Source organism: Chelonia mydas, chromosome 2 (genome assembly GCF_015237465.2).
Source record: "Chelonia mydas isolate rCheMyd1 chromosome 2, rCheMyd1.pri.v2, whole genome shotgun sequence".
Classification (NCBI taxonomy): Eukaryota; Metazoa; Chordata; order Testudines; family Cheloniidae; genus Chelonia; species Chelonia mydas.
In genome coordinates this window covers 17,631,472-17,654,675 of record NC_057850.1, presented here as the reverse complement: position 1 = coordinate 17,654,675, position 23,204 = coordinate 17,631,472, and the positions used below count along the sequence as shown (strand labels likewise).

At 41.5% G+C, this 23,204-nt stretch overlaps 1 protein-coding gene across 2 annotated transcripts in view; it reads right to left on the bottom strand.

Moving 5' to 3' along the window:
- Positions 1 to 23,204, bottom strand: part of ADCY8 (adenylate cyclase 8) — a 180,296-nt gene that overhangs the window by 53,273 nt on the left and 103,819 nt on the right. Inside the window, exons 6-8 of one of the 2 annotated variants that reach the window (XM_027826570.3) lie at positions 16,069 to 16,227; positions 9,863 to 10,133; positions 1,155 to 1,352 (exon numbers count right to left, since the gene is read on the bottom strand). In XM_027826570.3, the coding sequence (XP_027682371.2) occupies positions 1,155 to 1,352; positions 9,863 to 10,133; positions 16,069 to 16,227 (628 nt within the window). The remainder of the gene's footprint in view (positions 1 to 1,154; positions 1,353 to 9,862; positions 10,134 to 16,068; positions 16,228 to 23,204) is intronic. The other variant, XM_037892005.2, reaches the window with a different exon arrangement.

Genomic DNA, 23,204 nt, shown 5'->3' with positions numbered 1-23,204 from the left:
CTTACTTCTTGAATAGTCAGTCCTCTTTTCTTCAGTGGGGTCTTTTGCAAAGTAATGTACGATTCAATGACAGCAAGGGTTTCAGGAGGAGAAGTTCCTACTTAATGAGAGCAAGGTCTGTAATCAGAGTATTGCCTGAGTCAGGAATGTGGGATCAGACTCAAATTGCTCGCAGATGTCTACGAGACAGACCCCTAGCTGCTGTCAATTGTTATAATTCTGTGGAAGTCAATGGTGCTATGACAATTTACACCAGTTGAGGATCTGCCTACATGAGTTGAGCGAACGTACCTTGAGCTGTTGCTCAACAGATGTTAAAGCACTGATGGACAGCGAGACTCTTCAAGCGTGCAACTTCCATGCTGTTTCTCTCCCCCCCTTCTCCAATTAGGCATATACCTGACCATAAGACTATCACTGCTGACACTGAGCACTTTGTTATTCTCTGGGTTGATGAAGTCATTTGAAATCAATGAAAAGAACCAACACAATTAGCTTGCAAGAAACACTGGACGAGCTCGCTTTTCCATCCCCCCCCCACTTTCAAACTGAAATATATATGTGCTTTTGAATGCAGACAAGAGACAAGATTCGGGTGGGATCATACTACAGCTCAGGAGCAACATGAGACATGAGAAAACAATATTTATCCCTCAGAAGTAGAACGTTTCTTTAATTTCGGGACTAAAACAAAGATTTGATAGAGTGGTTTTGACTCAAAATAAAAAATAGCAATTGACTGGGATTTTGGGTGGGATTGTGTCACCAAAAAGGGGGAATAGATTTCTATACTATCTATCCTCTTTTTTTTTATTTTCCTAAGGAGAAGCATCATTTTATTGACATGCTTGCTCCTGGTTTTTGTGCCCAAGCAGCCTCATTTTAAAAAGTAAGCTCTGCTTTGACTCATCATCCAATTAAAAAGCTGGCAAACAGCTTTCACTTTTCTTCAAAAGCAGCCCTTGGCTCACTAGTAGGGATTTGCCAGCTTTGGAACTGACTCATCAAGGAGTAGAATGACCTTCGGTTCAATCGTGTCTTCTAAAAAACAAAACAAAACAAAACAAAGCTAGAACCTAGAGCTGTTGTCTCTAATTCAGTGGACATTTAAGACAATTTGAATCGGAAAAATGCAGCTATCAAGACCCAGCTACCTTATGCTCCAGGCTGGAGTCTTTAAACATCAGTGAGAAAGGCTTGATATGCTCTCTTCTCAATTTATCGCCACTCCGTAAGTCGATGGTGTGCTCTATTCGCTTGTTAATTTCCTCGGGCCCAGACTGGACATGCAAAGCTTGTGCAAGATGGTTTGGAAGCAGATTTATTGAATTTCTTGTTAGGGCAGCCAGAGTCTAGGGGAAAGCACATGCAAACAGAATAAACCTGCTGGTCCCCTTGGGTTAAAAATGCAATGTTTTAGATTATGTTGCATTGCAAACCGTAACAGCATTTCATGCAATTCATTCAATGAAACCTACAGAAGTTTAAAACAACGTCTGTTCCACTAAACACATACAGTATAGTAGGTGGCTGCTTTCGTGTCACGTTTTGTAGGGGCCTTTATGTTTGTGGTTCCACCGAACTATATCATTGTAATAATGTTTCCAGGTTTTGCCGCTGCATTATTTGTGAAATTCTTAGAGGATGGTGGAGGGAACCCACACCAAGGAAACAGGGGACTGAATTCAGTGGTCTGTCTCAGCAAATTAGAACAGAATTCACAGAAAATATGTAAAGGAGAAAAGACAGTGAAGTTACTGGATGTGTATAGTCAGGGAACAGATAGTTTGGAGGGGAGGAGAAAGAAGGAGAAACGTCCCTGTCTGCCTCACCATGTGCCTGTTCATATGCTTTCAAACAGACAGTGAGCTTCTCTACATTGGCATGTTCCAACCAGCATATGTAGATCACAGTTATGCCATATTGGTTAACATCATTCATATACATCACTTTTCATGGTCGTAACTGTGGTAGATTTTTTTGTAGATCATTTTAATTGTCCTTTTCCATCACTGATGACGCAAGTGATTTCTGTGAAGTTTCGAAAAGGACAGATGGTGGAGATAGTAAGAGTAGTGTTTAACTTTGAGAACAGATGTAGAATTTAATTCCATGAAGGAGTAACTCAACCCAGTGTAGCAATTCATTATGCAAACCACAAGACAGCAGATTGAACGGGAAAACTTAAACATTAATGTCTGCTATAATCCCAATGTTTAAAAAAATGCTAGTGAGTAGAAGGGATATAAACTCTCAAACTTTAGGGTACAAGACAACCTCTAATTATTAGGGGTTAGTAAGAAATGTTCCTTGTGGGCAGGTTAATTCACAGCTGCCTGCTGCAGGGCTCCTCTGATGTATCTGGTACTGCCCGCTGCAGCAGACATAATACTGGTCTAGATGGACCAGTGGTTTGAACCCATAAGGCAATTTTTATTGATTAGGAGACTCCATGCAGATAATGGAATATGGAGTCTTTCCTGGTCCAAATTCAGAGCATGGACAGAAACGATCTTAAGCTGCTACCTTCTGATAAATGTTGAGTAGCACATAAGAAATGAGAGTGGTTTTAGCCTAATTACCACCACAAAATACAGCTGAAGTGGCAACCTTATTTGAAGTCCTGGTAGAGAGGCCAAGGATCAAATAATCCTGAATAGTAAATTGCTCTCTTACACTGCATAATTAGAAGAGAAACTTTAGAACACAGAAAGCCAAAAGTGCTTAACACACTATAGCTCAAATCTCTTCCAATATTGACGTTGATGGGGATTTTGCTCTTGACTTCAATACGGCTGGATTTCACCCTTTAAGTGTTTTGAGAAGCCCTTTTACTTAGTCACAAAAAAGGCAGTACTACCAAATTTTCAGAAAGGGAAATCAATTAAACATTACCATAAAAACTTTCAGACATATCTAGGTCCCCATCTTATCACTGGTATGCAAAAGTTAAGATGTATGCATTAAGGGCAGATTCCAGTGAAGTCATTAGGAATCTTTCTAGAATCAGAGTTTCATGCCAGAAGGTACCACCAGAACGTCTAATCTGACCTCTTGTAAATCACAGGCCAATAAACTCCAGCTAGCCATCCCCAGACCAACCCTATCAACCAGAATTAGATCAAAGTATTATAGCCCTCTGGGGCTTAAACTATTGCATGCCACAGGCAGAGAACAGGAAGGACCGAGGTGCACAAATGCCTGAGGCTCCAGCAGTGACAAGGAGTTTTTCAGTGATATATACCCAGATGATTTTAGCATTCATGCCCCATGCTGTAGAAAAAACCACAACCAGCGTCCCTGCCAATTTGATCTGGGGGAATAACTTCCCATCCCCACATATGGCGATCAGTTAGAGCCGGAGCATGTGAGCATGAACCAGCCAGCCAAGCTGAGAGAGACAATGCTCAGCATCACCTCAAATCACTGGCCCACTCTGCCAAGTGTTCCATCTGCAGGTATGGACATCTCTGATACTTCAGAGGAAGGAGAAAAAAAATAAGGGTCCTTTCTGATCCCTACAGCTGATTGGGAGAAGCCCTGGATCATGAGATTTGAGATTTTAGGAACATTAGAAAATGTGATTGCAATGTGTTGTGGATCACACCTAATAACATCCTTTCCTTAGAGGTATATTAGTCATTCTCCAGACTTGAAGGAGTTAATTTAAACTTGGGATCTGTGGCGAAGCTATTATGGATATTCTGTTACAGGGATGGAGGCTTGAAGCAGTGCTTGGTCTCTATAAGAACAGGATCACTTCAGAGGCTGAAGTGTTTTGGTCTCTTCAGAATTAAGTCCAGCTCTGCTGGAAGCAGAGGGAGACAAGTGCCTGATGTTTTAGCAGGGTAACTCTTGATTACTTGGGGCAAATTATCTCACCTCACCTCAGCAGGTGACTAAAGTACTTTGGCTTAATGTGAAGTGAAGAATCACGCTGCTTTGTTGCTGCGTATATTAACTAATTGGTTTAGAACTACTGGTGCCTAAATATGCCACCTAATCATGACAGGGGCCACAATGCAATTTGCAGTGGGACAAGGAGGGAAGCGGATTGAAACAATCCATATTTCTCCGGGAAAAAGAAGGGCAAATCCCAGCTGAACATGATGTAATATGTCCATCTTTCTCTCTCACACAAACAAAGACACTGACACAAACAGCTTCTCCCTAATGGGCAATAAAAATCAAGTAATAAAAGGTTATCTGTGTGTCATTGACCAAGGTATGTGCTCTAATCCACTTGTGCCAGCACATCCCATGCTTTGTTCTGCATTTGCTAGGGGAACCAATGTCGAATACTTGCTTCCCCACCAAGCCTATGATGCTGTCTGGTCAGCAGCTATATGGAACAAATAGTCGTGATCCATATAACTACTGAGGGCCAGATGCCGCCACCCTTATTCATCCAGAGTAGTTCTTATTCCTCGAGTAATCCCATTGAAACCAACAGGGCTATTTGCAGAGTAAAGTACTACTGAATATTAGTGAGGGTGGCAGAATCTGGACCTAATGATTTGTTTTTCAATATTAGTGAGTGACATTGAAAGACAAGACATAGTGCTTTCAGTCACACCCCAACTGGCAGAGAAAGCATTGTATATACAGTGGTCAAAACAAAACAGTTCCACGTTTGCCAACAGATGCCCTATTGTAGAGTTATCACATTTATTTATTCTTCTAAGTCTAGGGAAAAACTAGTGTCCATGATATGAGTGTGGTTAACGGTTGGCAAATGTCTTTTTTTTTAAAGGCAACGGTTCTGTGTCTGTCTGTCAGATGCACAAATGTGCATGCATGCAACGGTGTGCTCTAAAGGTTTTATTGACCTGAGTTTGGGGATAGCCATTGTACTCAGGAGTTAGGCCTAACCTCCCAAATGAACAGCACTGAAACCTTTATATCATGCAATGACGTATTCTATATATCATGATCATCAGCATTTACACTACAGTAGCACCTTAAGACTCCATTCAGAATCAGGGAACCAGTGTACGAGGTTCTACTCAAACACAGATGAAGATGTGTTACAAAAAAAACAACAACTTTAGAAATGTTTCAGAGAGATTTGAAATACTGCATGGGAACGATATTTCACTTCCCTCTGCCTGTAAAACCAAGCTCCTTTAATATCACGAGTCCAGCTGTACTGAAGAGGAAAGTAATAATACATACATTTTTAGAAAACTCTAAGAATGAGTTAAGTGAGATCATCCATGCAGATATCACTAGCCCTTCCAGGGTGAGATGCAAGTGCTGTATATCCCATGGGAAAATAGGGCAATATCCCCTTTCTAACCACACAAAGCTCCCATGTGTTACCCTGCAGGACCACAGTATATCTAACCTTACCCCTGCATTAGTCCGGGGTGAAATCCTAGCCCTGTTAAAGTCCTGGGAGTTTTGCCATTGATTTCAATGGAACCAGGATTTCATCCCATGGGGCAGATCAGTTGGAGTACATTGTCTTGACAATTTACATCAGCTGAGGATCTCTCCCTGGTGCCCATCCTGTACCTCAGACCAGTGTAATATTAAGGGAAAGGAGGAAACATTTATCCAGTAAGTTGATAGGTTTAAAATAGGCATTGTTTGATGTTGTCAAGAGATTTGGAATTACAAGTATGTTCCAAGGGGGTGGGGGCGAGGATTAGTAAACAGAGATCTAGTGAGACGGATCAAAAGGCATGAATAATGCACTTCAGCACATGGTTTCCAATTTTTCTCATGCCTATTACCGCCACCCAAGTGAAGTTGTTATAATTTGTTTTTCACACAAAACTTTTCCAGTTTGACAGTACAATGTATTTCCCAGTGTTGTTTAATGCTTCAGCTGCGAATCCTTATCGTGTTGAAACCAACAGCAAAATTTCCATTGACTTCATTGTGACTAGGTTTTGGGCCTTAGCATGTTAACACCTTGCAATCATATTACTTCAAAAGTTTGGGTTATCTCAACTCAAGAGGTTCGTACTTTGATATAAAAGAGTTGCGTGAGACAGGCCCATTACTTGTCATCTGCCAGTGATGCCTGTGGTAGTTTTGCATAGACAGGGAATATGGGTTTAGGCCCAGATAATGTTGGAAGAAGTAGTAGAATACTTCCCATTAACCCAGGGTTCCTTATTTTTTTGTAACTGAAAAAATACAAGAAAAAACACTGAGTGAGTTTCAGGGGGTAGGTTTAAATACTTTTGATTCAACATATTCCAGCTGAACTGTAATTCAGTACTAAATCTAATTACAATATTATCTATATCCAATTAGTGTGGAATTGGGATTGGTTTTGTTGTGTAAACAAAAAAGATCCAGAGTCAACTTAGTTATTCGGAATATAAAACTTGGCCAAGTGGAATCTTGGACAACTGATTGTGGTGCCAACAGAGTTTTGTTTTGCCTCCTGATTTATTAGCCAGAAGAAATGACACTCTGGCGGACCTTAAGGGTTGTGTTTTCAGTATGATGCAATGCAAATGTAGACAGGCTACTCATACTACCATTAGCTAAAAAAGATGGTGCATTCGAATTCCCATTCACTGAGCTGAATGTTTCCTTTTGGAACATGGGTTAATTGCTTGAGTCTTGCAGTGTATGACACAGGCACAAGCTCTCAGGTTCAAGTTCCACCACTAGATGAGCTAACATTGACGCCAGAGGGCAGAATCTGGACTTCAAAGTGAAAAGACCAAAAAGCGTGAGAGGGCAAAAACAGACATAAAATAAGATAAACTGAAAGCAGAGGGTGCAGAAATATATTGAAGTACAGGAATCTGAGAGGTCAAATTTTAAAAAGTTAGTTTTCAAAATAAAAATACACACATTTTTGAAAAAAATAGGAAGTATTCCCTCTGCTCCATTTTGTCATCATATATTCCTAGTCCAAGGGCCAGATTTACAAAGATATGGAAGCAGCTAAAGATGCTCTATGTCAAAGTCCTACAGAACTGCATAAGCATGAAACAGAATTCTTAGAAATTATTCTAAAAGTAATAAAATTGAATAGAGAGCAATATCCTTTCTGTAAGTTTCTTTTTTACAGTGGAGTGCTATAGCAGGGATATGATTTTTTGTTAAACACTACAGGATGGTTAAAATAACAAAAGACAGGTTTCCATTGTCTATTCAATCCTGTAAAACTATTTCATAGGGGCTTTTGGCATCAAAATAAGAGGTTGACACTAGGAATTGAATCTACGTCTCCTGCACTTTATGACCCCCTGCCCTTTTATGTTTGACTCCTGATCTTTACAACAGTTGTTCATACTTCTCTAAAATCAATGGAATTCTTATACATTGTTTATTAGATGTCTGCATTGGTAACAGTCACCAAAACAATCACTAGAATATGTGCATTCACCACAAAGCTGTCAGATTAGCATGTCTGTAACTGCATCCCATTTGTGTCAAATTTCTTCAGAGTAACATCAGGGGCCATATTCTGCCCTTGGTTTCAACTTCTGTAAAGCACAGACAGAGAAACCAATTCCACCAACTATCCATATACCACAGGGATTGGAGACTGTCTGCGCTTTACAGAAGGGCCCAGCCATTCTAAAAGCTCCATTCCACTAGTTATACAGTCCAGGAATATTGGACATGGACTGAATTTCATTATGGCCACTCACAACCTCGGCGTAATTCACAATCAAACCTAAGTCACAAGCCTGGTAACTTTAGCTTTTCTACATGTGTGTGATGTGTAGACGGCTTATTTGGCCTCTAAATCAAATCTCATACCTCCACTCCCCGTCACTCTCAGAGGCTACCAGTCCAAAATAAATTAGTGAAAAGAATTTGAAATGTGATGAATTGGGGCTTGGAGGAGAGAAATCAGAAGAGACTCTAGTCTGTCAGATTCAAATAGACTCGGCAAGACCTAGAATTAAGCCACAGGTACCAGATGAGTTGAGTTACCCAAATCTTGTTGTAACTGATAATTTTTTAGTGAGGACATTTGAAAGGAACTGGCAAATACTAAAGCAGATCCAGTGCTTCGCTGTCGAACAGCTGCTTCTTGCATCTCTAACCTCCTCTGCTACAATTGATCTTTCTGCTGATAATTAACATTATTAAATGCTTAATCTGTCCAAGGCTGACCAGCCCTTGGAGAAAGATACAAATCACTAGCATAATTCAAAGATGCCATCTGATTTCTAAGATTATATTCGCTGCAGCCCACTATTAATGAACAATAATGCACACTATATTGACTTCACCATTGAAAATTACACAATTGAGTCAAGCATGCAGTGATTGGCTAATTAGAGCATCCACCCAGCTAATTAATTGTTATATAGTAAAAATGATTTATGTTTTTAATAGTGGGATAAATAATAGTCAATCAAAATAGGGAGAAGCCATCCTCTGTTGATTTAGTTTCGTTTTGTTGCCATAAGGTGCAAATCCCTTTGAAGATACGTGCATTGATACACCTTTCAGTCATTTTCATAGATTTTTTACGGGCTTGTTAGATGGAAGGAGGTCAACAATGGTATAAAACAATAGCTCTTTTTCTTCATTGTTGGCACCATGATAAGGTACAGTTGAGAATATGGACAATGGGAGAATAGCCCAATCTGCAACATTTTTTTTTTTTTGGCCTATAGAAATCGGAAAGGGAAAGAACAAAGAAAGGGAGAATGTTGAGAGAAGTTAATTTTAGCAACACGCATGCACTCTTTCATTCCCAATGGAATGAAAATAGGGATATAAGCTGACAAAATGATGTGAGAGCTGAAAGGAGTTGTACATGCAGATAAGCAAATACCCATATAAAACGTATGTTTTATGTAACCGCAAACTGTACCATGCACCATTTTAGTCTGAAAGGACAAAGACTTTTCACAAAGAATTGATCACTTGTGAGGGTTTATCACTCTAGGCAAGAGACAGTTGACGAAGCAAGATCTTCACACAATAAAGCTTTAAGTTCTACAGACGTTTCAGCCAACTAGGACTAAGTACATGCAGCAAAAGAAAGAAAATATGTCATTATAGATCTCTCACATACCAATGGAAAGCAACTCAAACTGATCTTGTTTCACTATGACTCATCAATCTTTCAAATGCAGTAGAAAGAGTGGTGCCTTAGGGCATTTTAACCTTTTCATCTTTAATTCGTTTTAAGCAGACAGGTTTCATAACTGATTTTAGGACTGTGAAAAATTATTGGATCCCCAGAATGTGTACAACTTACATAAAATGCTTTTGAAAAGGGTCTGATTGAGAGCAATCTAGAGAGACATTTCTTTCGTGTTATTGCTCCCTACTTCTGCTTAGCTAGTAACCCACTGTCAGGGAACCATAATTACGTCCAGGACTTTTTTTTAAGCTAATAAAGAATGAATGTGAAGAATAGTGATACTGTTATCACAAGGTGTGTATTAGTCCAAATATCTTTACTTGGACTCATGCATCGCTATGTTTGCATATCCCACACAACATACACCTACTTGTCTTGACTTTGACAATGAATACAGCAGTGCACTGAAAATATAGTGCGTTGGTTAAATAGACGTTACACACGGTGACTTGCCCAACTCGTGTCATTTAAGGACATTGGTTTTACATTTAATTAACTGCTTTGAGGTTTGGTTCAATTAAAACTCAGCTGCATAGTATTTAATTTTAGTTGGACCAAAAAAACCCAACCCCTGCCCCTTCCCGTCATGAAACCTTGGCATTTCCCCGATTCTGATACATAGGTTAATTCTGTCCTGAGGTGATTTGTTTAATCATCTACAGTTGCAGTACATGTTAGAGAAAAGGTTAAAGATGAATTTGTTTCCTCTGAGGCTTTCATTATTGAGATGCATTCAAGCATGCTTTCATAGTTGATGACATTAAGGAAAGTTTGACTTACGTTCTGTTTTCCCACTATGTTATCAAATGGGAGTTCAGGGCTCCATGATCCTTCTGTAAATGTTGCCCCACTGTTTCTCCTGTCTGAGATGCTGACAGATTCTTTCACAATGTCTTCAGGCAAAGTCAACAGACTCTCCTCGGGCTGTTTTATTAAATAGGTCTCAATGTTATGTTTCCTTAAGAATTCGTTTCTTTCTTTACCATGTCCTTCTTCAACTTTATAATCCCCATTCAGGCAGTCCAGAGTGGCTTTGGAGATGTGGATCCTCCTGCGTGTATGACACAAGTGGTACTAAATGCTGATTGCATATTTTGACAGGAAGGACTATCAAGAGCTTTACATCATTATTTAACATTATAGATAAATGCTCTTTTTGGTACTACATATGATTTTACAATAATTAAACATTATAAATGGTTACATTTTAGAGGTGCTGTGTAATCACTCATGATCCCCAAATTTCTTTATAAACACAGGCTCCAGTTCTGCAGTGGGAGCCCAAGGTCAAACACTGGCACCAGCATGGAGCCCCATTCACTTCCATGGGATTCCATGCAGGTGTAGGGATCTGCCTATATTAATTATTATTATTATTATTATTATTACTATTATTAATTATTTGGATTGAGGTCTCACTCGGGAGCCCCAGCCATACACCAGGACCCCATTGTGCTAGATACTATACACACAAACAGACAGTCCCTGCCTGAAAGAGCTTACAACCTAAGTATAGGGCAAGGGACAACAAATGGATACTGACAGACTGAGGAGGGAGTACAAGAAAACAATGAGACACTATTGGTGAGCATGGTATGCAGTGGTATCAGAGCATCACCAGGCTAACATGGATCAGATTGCAGGACTGGGGCTTTAATACCAGAACCTGATGCCCTTATGATAAGTAGGACCTTACTCCAGGAGCAATCCCATTGATTGCCATCAGACCACCCCCAGAGTGAGGTACTATTCAGTGTGAGCCAGAGCAGTGGTTTTCAAACTGCGGATCATGAACCAGTACTGGGTGGCGGAATGTAAGGCACTGGGTCGTGGTGGCTCTGGTCAGCACCTCCGACTGGGCTGTTAAAAGTCCCCTTGGCAGTGCTGCCTGGCTAAGACAGTCCCTACCTGTTCTGACAGTGCACTGTGCCCCGGAAGTGGCCAGCAGCTGGTCCGGCTCCTAGGCAAGGAGGCCACGGGGCTCCGTGTGCTGCCCCCCCCCCCCCCCCCCGAGCACCTGGCTCCCCGAAGCTTTTGCACTGCTTCTGAGAGGTGCAGGAAATATGTTTTCGTATGGTAGTTTAAATGAGTTACTCAAAGTTCTGCATTAATACACCTAGTGAGGAATCTATTTGTCAGAAAACATTTCCTGGATCTTTTTTTTTTGGTCTGTATTATTACTTGCTGACAGGTATTTTGAAATAAATTACCTAACTAATTGAAACTGGCACGATTCTATTGTGCTATTTTGACAAACAGAATAGTGTGTGCAGAATTTTTAATCTTTTGGAACAGAATTCCCCCAGGAGTAACATATGTAGGAGATACACAGAGCTAGATTTTGCAGTGGTGTAACCTGGCATTGATTTCAATAGCTCTGTGCTGGTTTACACCAGCTCAGACTCTGGCCCATAATATTTCCCATCCCACCTCTTTGCAACCCTTGTTTTGCGGCCTATTTGGTGCCACTGCAGATTTATACTATGTAAAATCCTAGCGATAGACCTAGAAATTTGTGTAGTAAAAAGGGTATGGGTTTAACCCTTTGTGTTAGTGACTACCTCCTCCAAGTTGCTGATTACACTTAACTCCTCTGAAGTGCCTGGAAGTGAAGGAATCCAGAAAAACACAGAATCAGGAGCTATATATAATATGAAACATAATTTCACAATAAAAAACCCAAGAAATTTGAAATATTTACATCTCAATCCATTTAAAACCCAGGGCCAGATCTTCAGCCGATATAAATCAATGTAGCTGAATGGAAGTCAATGCATCTATGCCAATTTAACTCAGAAGAGGATTTGAACCATTGTTTTTTCCAAAATGTCCCCCGAGATGAATGGTCTCTAACAATAAAATTACTGTAAAAATTGTTTCCCGAAGGTAAGCAGCATTTGGCCTGGATTTGAAAAAACAAATAGTCTCTACCTGAGAAACAGACTTTGTTTCCAAGCTTATAAATCCAAAAAGGCTAAATTAATTTAAGTAAGGGACTAAATAAAAAAAGAAAAGAAGATAATACATTAGTTGCTAGGGTGACTATCTTTGTGCTGAGTTTTAGTCTAATATAATTTCGGAAGATTGCATTATAAACTCCTGAAATGTGGGGCTTATAATGGAAACGATAACAGCGCTCAGTAGAGCTGTGATCCTGGCTACTGATTTAATAAACATACTGGGACAAAATATTAATAAACCAGCTGGTGGAGTCAAGAATGGGTTTTGCTTCCACCTTACATGCATTTGATTTTTCTTCATCCATTTAAAATGTATGTTGAAGCGGCCTGATTCTGGGCTCACTTAAAATGTGTACATCAGGAACACTGGCATTGAAGTCAATGGATCTAACCCGCTTTAGAAAAGGTAAGACCGGAATCAGGCCCAAGACTTTTGAACGTATTCATAAACGGGTATCTTGAAAAATCAGTTATCATCTATGTCTTATGCAGGAACAAACAGGTTAATTCCATAATGCACAGTGACACATATCATGTATTAGAAATAACAGCCCTGACTTTAATACACAGAAAAGTGACACTAAAAATAATATTCTGGGATTCCATATGTATTCTCTATCAGTGGGTTCTGGATCCATTTGCTCCTTTTAGAGCATATCCACACAAACATTGTATGCCAAGCTGCAGTAAAAATCTACAGAGCTCCAGAATGCCACGCACTAACTGTCCGTGTGTACTGTGCTTATGCACATGAAAAGTTCTCTGGTGCATATTGCCGTACTGTGGTTTGAAACAGCCGTAGGTCAAAGTGCACTAGGGAACTTTTACTGAGCAGCAGCATGGTCCCACATGGACACTTAGTGTGCGGGACGCTAGAGCGCTGTAGATTAACACCCCAGCTAGCTGCACAGCAAGCGCTTGTGAAGACATGCCCTAAGGAACACAGAAATGATTGATCTTTCATTGCAGCAAACTGCATCTGAGATCTGAAAGTCAAGGTGTGTTCTTTGTGCTCCTAGTCACTAGGCGTGAAATTCACCCTCTTGCGAGCTAAGGGCCAGGTTTCAATCTATGCACCACCGAAGTCCCACTAAGCCCCTATTGAGGGCCTAGGTGGGATTTATATGGTTAGGGCCCTACCAAATTCGCGGTCCATTTTGGTCAATTTCACTGTCATAGGATGCTAAAAATTGCACATTTCATGATTTAAGCTACTTAAATCTGAAATTTCACAGTGTTGTAATTGTAGGGGTCCTGACCCAAAAAGGAGTTATGAGGGGTTGCAAGGTTATTGTAGGGGGGTTGCAGAACTGCTACTCTCACTTCTGCACTGCGGCTGGTGGCGGTGCTGCCTTCAGAGCTGGGCGGCTGGAGAGCGGCAGCTGCTGGCCGGGAGTCCAGCTCTGAAGGCAGCGCCCTGCCAGCAGCAGCGCAGAAGGAAGGACGGCCTGGTGTGGTATTGCCACCCTGACTTCTGCGCTGCTGCCTGCAGAGCTGAGCGCCTGGCCAAAAGTCACCGCCCTCTGACCGCCCAGCTCTGAAGGCAGCACAGAAGGAAGGGAAGCAATACTGCAACCCCCCTAAAATAACTTTGTGACCCCCCGCCCCAGAACACTCTTTTGGGTCAGAACCCCAGTTTGAGAAACACTGGTCTCCCCCGTGAAATCTGTATAGTATATGGTAAAAGCACACAAAACCCAGATTTCATGGGGGGAGACCAGATTTCACGGTCTGTGATGAGTATTTCATGGCTGTGAATTTGGTAGGCCCTATGTATAATGCATAGGCTTTGTGTTGTGCACTTTCAGTGAAGGGGTGAAATTCAACCCACTACAATACAGATTTGGGAAGCAGAACTTGGCTTGACCATTTTGCTAATGAAGACCAGGCTGAGTATGATGCAGCTTGTTCCTGCATATCTGTATTGGTTCTGTGGTGGTAATACTAATGAAAGTGTTTTGTCACTCCAGCGTGCACGTGTGACTCAGGCACATACAGATCATATATGTTGGGAAAGGAGGAGTCATTTTTCTGAGCATAACTACACTTTAAAAAACAATACTTAGAAAGGTTTCAGAGTAACAGCCGTGTTAGTCTGCATTCGCAAAAAGAAAAGGAGGACTTGTGGCACCTTAGAGACTAAGGTTAGTATACGGTATAGGTTAGTCTCTAAGGTGCCACAAGTCCTCCTTTTCTTTTTGCAAATACTTAGAAACCAATTACAGGCAATACCAACAGATTGGTAAAATGACTCATTTCCCACAGACTTTAAAGACAATTATTCGGCTGTCAGTATGGGAGTGGGGGTACTGTATCTGCAATATCTCTACAACAGCCTGGAAACATGGCTTTTCCATGCATTGCTTAAGGCAGATCTAGGTAGAAGGGGGTGTTCTAAGGCACTCAAAGACCGAACTAGTTTAGCACAACTCCCACTGCAAGAACTGGCAGTCACACTAAACTTCATCTGTTCCAGACTTCCCCAGATGTTGCTTCTATGCTCCAAGGTCCTGACCCTGCAACATTAAAGTAAATAGGACTTTTCCCAGATACACCAACAGGAACAGGACCAGAGCTTCAACAGGGATTTCTGAGGCCAGCATGGCACAATTGCTTGACCTTAACAGATCTCCAAAATCATAAGTGGTCTGGCTGCAAAGGGTACTGAGAGTGGTTGACTCACCACAGCAAAGATAGGAATTGTGCATCTCAAAATGTGTTGAGATGCAGGTCATATGAGGCAGAAATAACTTTTCAGCCCTGGGGCGAAGCAGACATCTCAGATGAAGAAACACTAAGCAGATGGATGGCAACATGTATATCCCTACATATACAACTGCTGCTGTAAAGGTCACAAAGCACAGATTAGCAGCTCAAAGCATCAAGTTAGTTGTGAATAATACCTGCAGGGTAAGTTTTCCAAAACTCCATGAAATTAGGTTGGCAGCTCATGAAAGATGCAACAATGCTCCCACATCTTGTGTAAAATCATGGGAAACTGCACCCATGTTCCTCACACCAGCATTTGGAACCAAAGGACTTAGGAGTGAAGTCTGCATGCTAGTCAGAAGAGAGAATCTTGAACCAAAGGTATATCCATAAAGCTAGTGTCCGATACCATGTCACAGGGTGAGCTGGCCTTTTAAGGGGTTTGGGGCTCACCCTCACCTGTGGCAGGTTTAACTCATCTCCTCAGGTAAAGGAAATTAGTATAATGAGCATGTGAGGGGGGAACTCAGAACCAGGTCTGCTAAAAAATATAAGAGACAGCTTGTGACCATTCAGAGGAGAGTCTAAAAGGGGCAGGAGGAGAGTTCCACACAAAGACACTCCCCATAGGGTCCCAAGCAAAGGCCTGGGTTGTGCAAGCCTCCAAACATCAGGAATCAACTGGGAAGGCTGGAGTGAGGGGAGGAAGTTTGCGATGAGGGCTGGGACCAAGAATCCTGCCCCCAAGGGCTATGATCTAGCTAGGAAGGCTGGATGTAAGCTCTGTGTTGTTTTGTATTTTACATCAATAAATCAGACTCTTAAAAGGAAAGAATGATTGAGAAAACAGCTGCAGTGTGAAGTGTGATTAACGGGGAAAGGAAGGAAACTGAGGGAGCAGCAGGGCTGGAAGCCAGACCGGGTAAGCCCTGCTTCATTTAGGAAGAGTTACTGACTGAATACTATCACTGACCATCTGCAGAGGGCAACATTCTCTTTCCCCCAGCCAGATCCACAACACCCAGGCTTGAATGGCAGGCAAGACGGCAATGGAAATGAGATCCGCTGACCTTCCCAAAAGATCTGCATGCCGGGGATGGCACGGTGGGGGCAGTCAATGGCTATCTAAGAGGAGGAACTGACATATGGGTATTTTGTGACAATCTTTTGACCAGCCTTTGCTAAGTGCCATTTTACAAATATCACCAGAAGGATGCTTTCAACATTGCATCAAACCTATTTCAATACTGGAAAGAGAGTTAATTTGTCAAAGGCACACAAAAATTATACAGTTGATGATATCATGCTCCGTCTTACCCAGGAATTCCGCCTGACTCGAGTTTGTTTGCAATATCCACATCCCATGACCAGACATCAAACTGCCACTTCCGTAGGCCCAGTACCCCACACAGCACTGATCCAGAATGTATTCCAATCCGCATGTCAATGTCATGCTTTGTTCTTGACCTAACATACCTGTTTTTGTTAAGGGGTTAAATACACAAAGAAATACAAGATCAGCTCATGCCATCAACTCCATAGAAGGCTGTAACTATGATCCATATGGAAAAGTCACATCTTTACTGCATCGTAACGACTGTCCTGCAGGTCTTGTCAGATAACAGGGCAGCTGCAGAACTAACATCATTCAGAGGTTTTACATGTTTAAAAAATGTATAGTCCATAAAATGCAACACCAATTTGACATGTAGGGATACTTGGTAGCCTGGTACAATTAAGAGATAACATTCTGGGTCACAGAGTACATGCAGTCATAAAATAGGTCTGAAAGCTGGATTATCACAGAGGTGCTTAATTGCGGTTTGATGGCACACATATTATTCCTATTTTACAGAAATATAAAGGAGAGAGAGAGAGAGAGAGAGAGACGTTTAAATGGAAGCAACCGTAGGGTCCATGGAGTCCTTTCCCATAAAAGCATAATTGAATATTTAACACATCAAGAGAAACTATTATAGTTAAGTATCAGAGGGATAGCCGTGTTACTCTGGATCTGTAAAAGTGGCAGAGTCCTGTGGCACCTTATAGACTAACAGACGTACTGGAGCATAAGCTTTCGTGGGTGAATACCCACTTCATCAGATCCCACGAAAGCTTATGCTCCAAAACGTCTGTTAGTCTAAAAGGTGCCACAGGACTCTTTGCCGCGATTATAGTTAAGATATACAATGTTCTCATTCTATCCTCCTCCTACTTGGAGTAACTCATTACTTTCCAAAACATCCCTTTTCCGGCTGACATTTTCTAGGGTTGGTCTTCGCCCAAAGGTGAAATATTTGTTAGAGGGTTTGGACAAAAATGCTTCTTAGAATATGAAGGGATTGAAAAAATATATACATTTCCCATTATAACAAAAATTCCTGTGATCTTTTTTGAGCGGCTCTGAAGTCAAAACGGCTGGGGTTGCATACCTAAAATCCGGCATGGAAATAAGCCTTATTAAAGAGAAGTATCTTGGGCCATGTCTACGCTATGGGGACTATAGCAGCACAGCCAGGTGCCTTAGCTTTACCAGCATAAGCCTATAGTGTAGATGCATCCTACAGCGATGGAAGGGGTTTGTTTGTCCACTGCTGTTGGACCACCACCTACCTGAGCAACAGTTGCTATGTAGATGGAAGCATTCTTCCATTGACCTAGTTGTGTCTCCATCGGGAATTAGGACAGCATAGCTATCGTTCTCATGAGCCTGAATTTTTCACACCCTGGAATGCCGTAGCTATGTCAACTTAAATTTTAAGCACAGACCAAGCCTTGGGGTGTGCTTGTAAAAATTGGAGATTTGCCCAATTGAAAATTGTACCCTGCACACTCACAGAGTACATTTTTCACAGGGCTTTGCATGAAGCTGATAAAATATGCAGCTAATGGAGGTTGTGTTATGTATGCACGCATGACTATCTTAGCTATGTAGCGAAGGTGCCAAAGCCCCGGCAGATCTTGTGAAATGTGACAGGGCTAGGGAGCACTGCTTTGCTCTTTGTATGGTTTGCAGAAAGAAGCACTCCTCTGATATGTTTTAAATGTGCCAGATCTGAGGGAAGAACAAAATGCCTTCCCCAACTTCGCAACACACCAGGTTCACAAGGAGAAGTGCTTACTTTGGCAGCTCTCCTAAGGGGCATGGGACATGACATGTCCAGGTTGCCCATGATACAGATAGTTCCAGATTTATGAACTTGCATGCACCATTGCCATTTTTTTCCCAGTCCAAGGAATATTGTGCACACAAAGCCAATGTTGAGAGAATGTTACAGTTGTCTGGAAATCAGGAAATGCCAGAGATAAGTTGCATAAACAACCTTCAGCTCTGCCCTGTTGTGTGTATGTATCATGGTAAAATCCATTTTACAAAAATCGTTCTCAGAGTTGACATTACTAGGCAACTTTGTTAACAGTCTCAGAAAGAAAATCACGTGCTTGATCATCAGCTGGTTTAAATCAATGTAGCTCTACTGAAGTAAATGGAGCTCCACTAGATGAAGACTTGAGCCAAAAGATGGATTTACAATGATCTTACACTAAATTAGTACCTTCCTTTCAGACTGATTCCAATGCAGTGTACGTGGAGACACTAAACTAACTTTGCATCCCAGAGGTGGTCCTTCCAAGGACTTTGTCTGGGCAGTGTGGAGCAGCTCACAACTAAGTTACCTGTGCTATACCTACTGGGAGGACAAAGAGCGTATTGTCTTCAGAGCTCTCAATCTAACACTATTAATGAACTCTAAATTTTCCTTACCCTCCACCCCCACTACTGTTTGCACTAATTAATATCCTTGCTGGCAGTCTCAGAATAAATAAAGTGCACGGCAGACTGAAATTTGTTATTTCTTTATACAGTCCCAGTCCTGCTACCGCTGCAGTCAATGGCAATGGTGCATGATCACACCTTAGGACAGACAAAGAATAAACAGCTGTTTCACAATTCACGAGCTGCACATCATAGACTCAAATCTGACCTAGACAGATCATGTCTAGGGACAAAAGGATAAATCACCAGTTTCCATTCAATCCTTGGCCTTTGATTGCTGTCAACAAGGACATCAATGCAGTGTGTGAAATTGAGTTTCAAAAAGGGAGAGAAATTATATAAAAATGAGAGGATTCTAGAAAAAGCAATTCACCTTTATTGCCCTCTCCTGCACATTTTCTTAGAAAAATGATGACTATAATATGTTCCTATGCAGCTGTTATCCTGCTAGCCCAGCACCTACTCGTCAGATCCAGACACCAGGAGGTCTCAGTGACCTTGGCAAGAGGGATGAACTGAGATTTACACCTTGATAAACTATTTTTTGGCACATTTCCTCCAATGTATTGAACAAAAACATGTTTCTCTATAAACAACAAGCACACCTGGCTTTCTTACTCCACCAACATTGTGTTCAAACACACCGATTGTGGCAAATGACTTGCCAGTGTCTCTTGACCTCTTGGGATTCTGAATTTTGCTCTGCACTGCATCTTCACTGCTATCTTCACTGCACAGCATCTTCACTGCTATCTTCACTGCAACTATGCTCATTTTTATACCAGCTGAGGAGCTAGCCCTATATGATTACCAAAACCAATTAGAAAAGGCACCTAATTTTGAATCATTTGTGCTATGTCAGTGTGTTCAAAAACAACTTTTGAACGTTTTAGTGCCAGGGCACTTTCTTTACCATACATAAATCTCTCTTAATTCATATATAACAGAATAAGGAGTAGGTGGGTCAGGTTTCCCAACAGACCAATACGACAGGTCAAAAAGCAGTTGTTTCTTGGGAAACAGCAGGAAACTTGGCAGGTCTGCTACTGAGATCATGCATTGTAGCGGCTTTTCTTGAATTAATGTTACTTCTATTAGAGACTACGCATAGACAGACTGGTTTATAATGAAGACAAGCTGTTACGCTATTTCCTGAGTTGAGTTTCAGTTGTGTGGTGAGACTACTTCTCCTGTCATAATAATAAATATTCTTTCAGCTGGCACTTTAGTGGGCAGGTATCCCAGACACTTAGCCATCCAAGACTCCTTGACCTGCAAAATAAGTGTATTGGTAAGGTTTGTTTGGATTTCCACTACTGTGCAGGGAGACCCCTGTCCCTCTGATGGCACTAGAACTCACACAGCCACCCAACCTCCCTTCTCCGAGTGAAGTAAGCCTCAGGAACAAAGAAATTCCAGGGGGGAGTTAGCCCCAGGCCCAGAGAAATTCAAGCCAGCTGAGCAATCACAGAAGCCAGCTTAACATGGACTGTTGGCCACCTATGTTATCACAGATTCATAGAGTTTAAGGCCAGAAGAGCCATCTAGTGTGTACCATCCTGTATATCAGTGGTTCTCAAAGCCGGTCTGCTGCTTGTTCAAGGAAAGCCCCTTGCGGGCCGGACCGGTTTGTTTACCTGCTGTGTCCGCAGGTTCGGCTGATCACGGCTCCCACTGGCCATGGTTCGCCACTCCAGGCCAATGGGGGCTGCGGGAAGTAGCGCGGGCCAAGGGACGTGATGGCCACATTGCACAAGAAGATCCCATTTTTATTTGGCCTCCAGACCCTATTGTTACTGTTATAATTTATTTGTGTTACAATAATCCAGATGATCTGACATAAGATTGAATAAAGGGATGCAGAGATAGTAGATTCTATTCTTGCTAGGTCCTTAGCAGCTCTGTCTTCTTCTTCTGTTAAATTCGGGTATATCCATAGAGCTGCATGGGAAGTGGTCAAAGCTAGAACTGCACAAGCAGCATTGCCCAGCAGTGTGATTCTGGTTATTGGAACTTCCTGTAAATATTTTCCACCCTTCAAGAAAGCCTTGAATTGAGCTATCTGGCCTAACAGTGTCTCTGATCTATTCTCCTGTGGAGTCCTCCAAATATTTTGTGCACAGAAGATATTTCTTTTGTGAAGTCTTCAGGAAAAGAAAAGACATCCCATAACCACCAAAATGTAACCACTGGCAGGATTTCATTCAGACTTGTCATGCCAATAATAAGCTCTGCAGGGGTCAGTTCAAAAGCTTTCAGTACACACAAGTTTTTCCATTCTAGCCGTGAGAGTGATTTCAGTTTGGAATGACAGATTTTTGTAGGTAATCCCAGGCTGTCTCTCAAACACGTAAAAGGCAGAGTTTGCTTGGATGATGATGATCCAGAAACTCCCAGAAGGCCCTAGGTATATTGAAGTCCCACTGTGCACTGTACCAACACATAGTAAGATCCCTTACTCCAAAGTCTTTGTAATCTAGATAGACAAGACAGAAAAAAGGGTGGGAGAAGGGAAGAATTATCATTTCTCCCACTTACAGGTAGGGAACTGAGACACGGACATTAAGGCTGGGATCTTTAAAGGAGCCTGTGAGTGTGGCCAGTTAATTTGGACTGGGATGGTCAAAAGTGCCTAAGGAACTTAGGCTCACAACTCCAATTGAATTTAACTATTACTAAACTTATTAAAACTATGATAAACTATATATTACCACAGTGACTAGAGACCAGCTGCAGGAGTGGTAAATAATGAAGAGGCCAAGTCACTGTTACAGAGTGATCTGGATCACTTGGAAAACTGGGTGCAAGCAAACAATATGTGTTTTAATATGGCTAAATGGAAATGCATCCATCTAGGAACAAAGAATGTAGGCCACACTTACAGGATGCATGACTTGATCCTGGGAAGCAGTGTCTCTGAAAAAGATTTGAGGGTTCTGGGAATAATCAGTTGAACATAAGCTCCCAGTATAATGCTACGGCCAAAAGAGCTCATGCGATCTTGGAATGCCTAAAGAGGAGAATCTCGGGTAAGAGCAGAGAGGTTATTTTACCTCTGTATGTGGCACTGGTGAGACTGTTGCTGGAATACTGTGTCCATTTCTGGTGCCTACAATTCAAGAAGGCTGTTGGTAGATTGCAGAGGGGTGAGACAAGAATGATAAGAATGACTGAAGGATTAGAAAACATGCTTTACAGGATAAACTCAAGGAGCTCAATCTTTTTAGCTTATCAAAAAGAAGGTTACGGGGTAACTTGATTACAGTCTATAAATATCTACCTGGGTAACAAATATTTGATAATGGGCTCTTCAACCTACCAGAGAAAGGTACAGCATGATCCTGGGGCTGGAAGTTGAAGCTAGACAAATTCAGACTGGAAATAAGGCATAATTTTGAACAGGGAGAATAATTAACAATTGCAACAATTTACCAAGGGTTGTGGTGGATTCTCCATCACTAAAGATTTTTAATCGAGATTGGATGTTTTTCTAAAAATTGTGCTCTAGAAATTATTTTGGGGAAGTTCTATGGCCTGTGATACAAAGGAGGTCAGACTAGATGATCACAATGGTCTCTTTTGGCTTTGGACTCCATGAAAAAGCCTAATCAGTAATGAGACCCCAATGTGCTAAATGCTGACAAATACATAAGGAGACATGGGTTCCTGCCCCCAGGGAATTTACAATCATTGAGGAAAAGTGACCTATGAAGGACTTGGCAGAGGATATGCTGTCAAGTTTGTACAAATGACTTTATCTATATAAGAGGGACAAGGTGGGTGTGGTAACCTCTTTTATTGGACAAGTTTTTGATCCACACAGAGCTCTTCTTCAGGTCTGGGAAAGGAACTCCCAGCGTCACAGCAAAATGCAAGGTGGAACAGATTGTTAACATAAGTAGATAGCACATATTGTAAGGGATCTTTCAAGGTACAGTGACCTGTTAACACCTCTGCAGTCTTAGGACAAAAAGAGGGGGTTAGTGGGTTACTACACTGCATATATTTATATACATAACTGCAATATTTAATATTACTCATAGGGCTTGTCTTCACTACTGGAAGTCGACCTAAGTTACACTACTCCAGCTACATGAATAACATAGCCGGAGTCGATGTACCTTAGGTCGACTTACCCCGGTGTCTTCACTGCGCTGCGTCGATGGGATACACTCTCCTGCTGACTTCCCTTACTCTTCTTGGGGAACTAGAGTACCAGAGTCAACTGGAGAACATTCTCTTGTCGGTTTAGCAGGTCTTAGACCCACTAAATTGACACCCGCCGTATTGATTGCAGCAGTATCAATCTCCCCGGTAGTGAAGACAAGCCCATAGATAGCTTTTTTTCCACCTATAACTTCTGTAATTTGTGCTTTACTTTGGTTGTGGGACCCGAAGCAAAATATCCACCACACTCTGCAATATTTGGTCCATTAGTTTTGTCAGCTCCCCTCCTAGAGATCAGTAACAGCAAGGTCCATTATTTAGCTGCATTTTTATTAATTATCTTCAAGCTCCTCTTAAATTCAGGACACAGTAATATAGGTGCAGTCCACAGTAACTCTCTAATTCCATGGGACACATCCAGGATTAGGAAGGAAGGCAGGTGGAAAGTGGGAAAAAACAGGAAATGGAATACACAAGAGATTGGAAAGGAAAACAGCAGTAATAAGGGGAG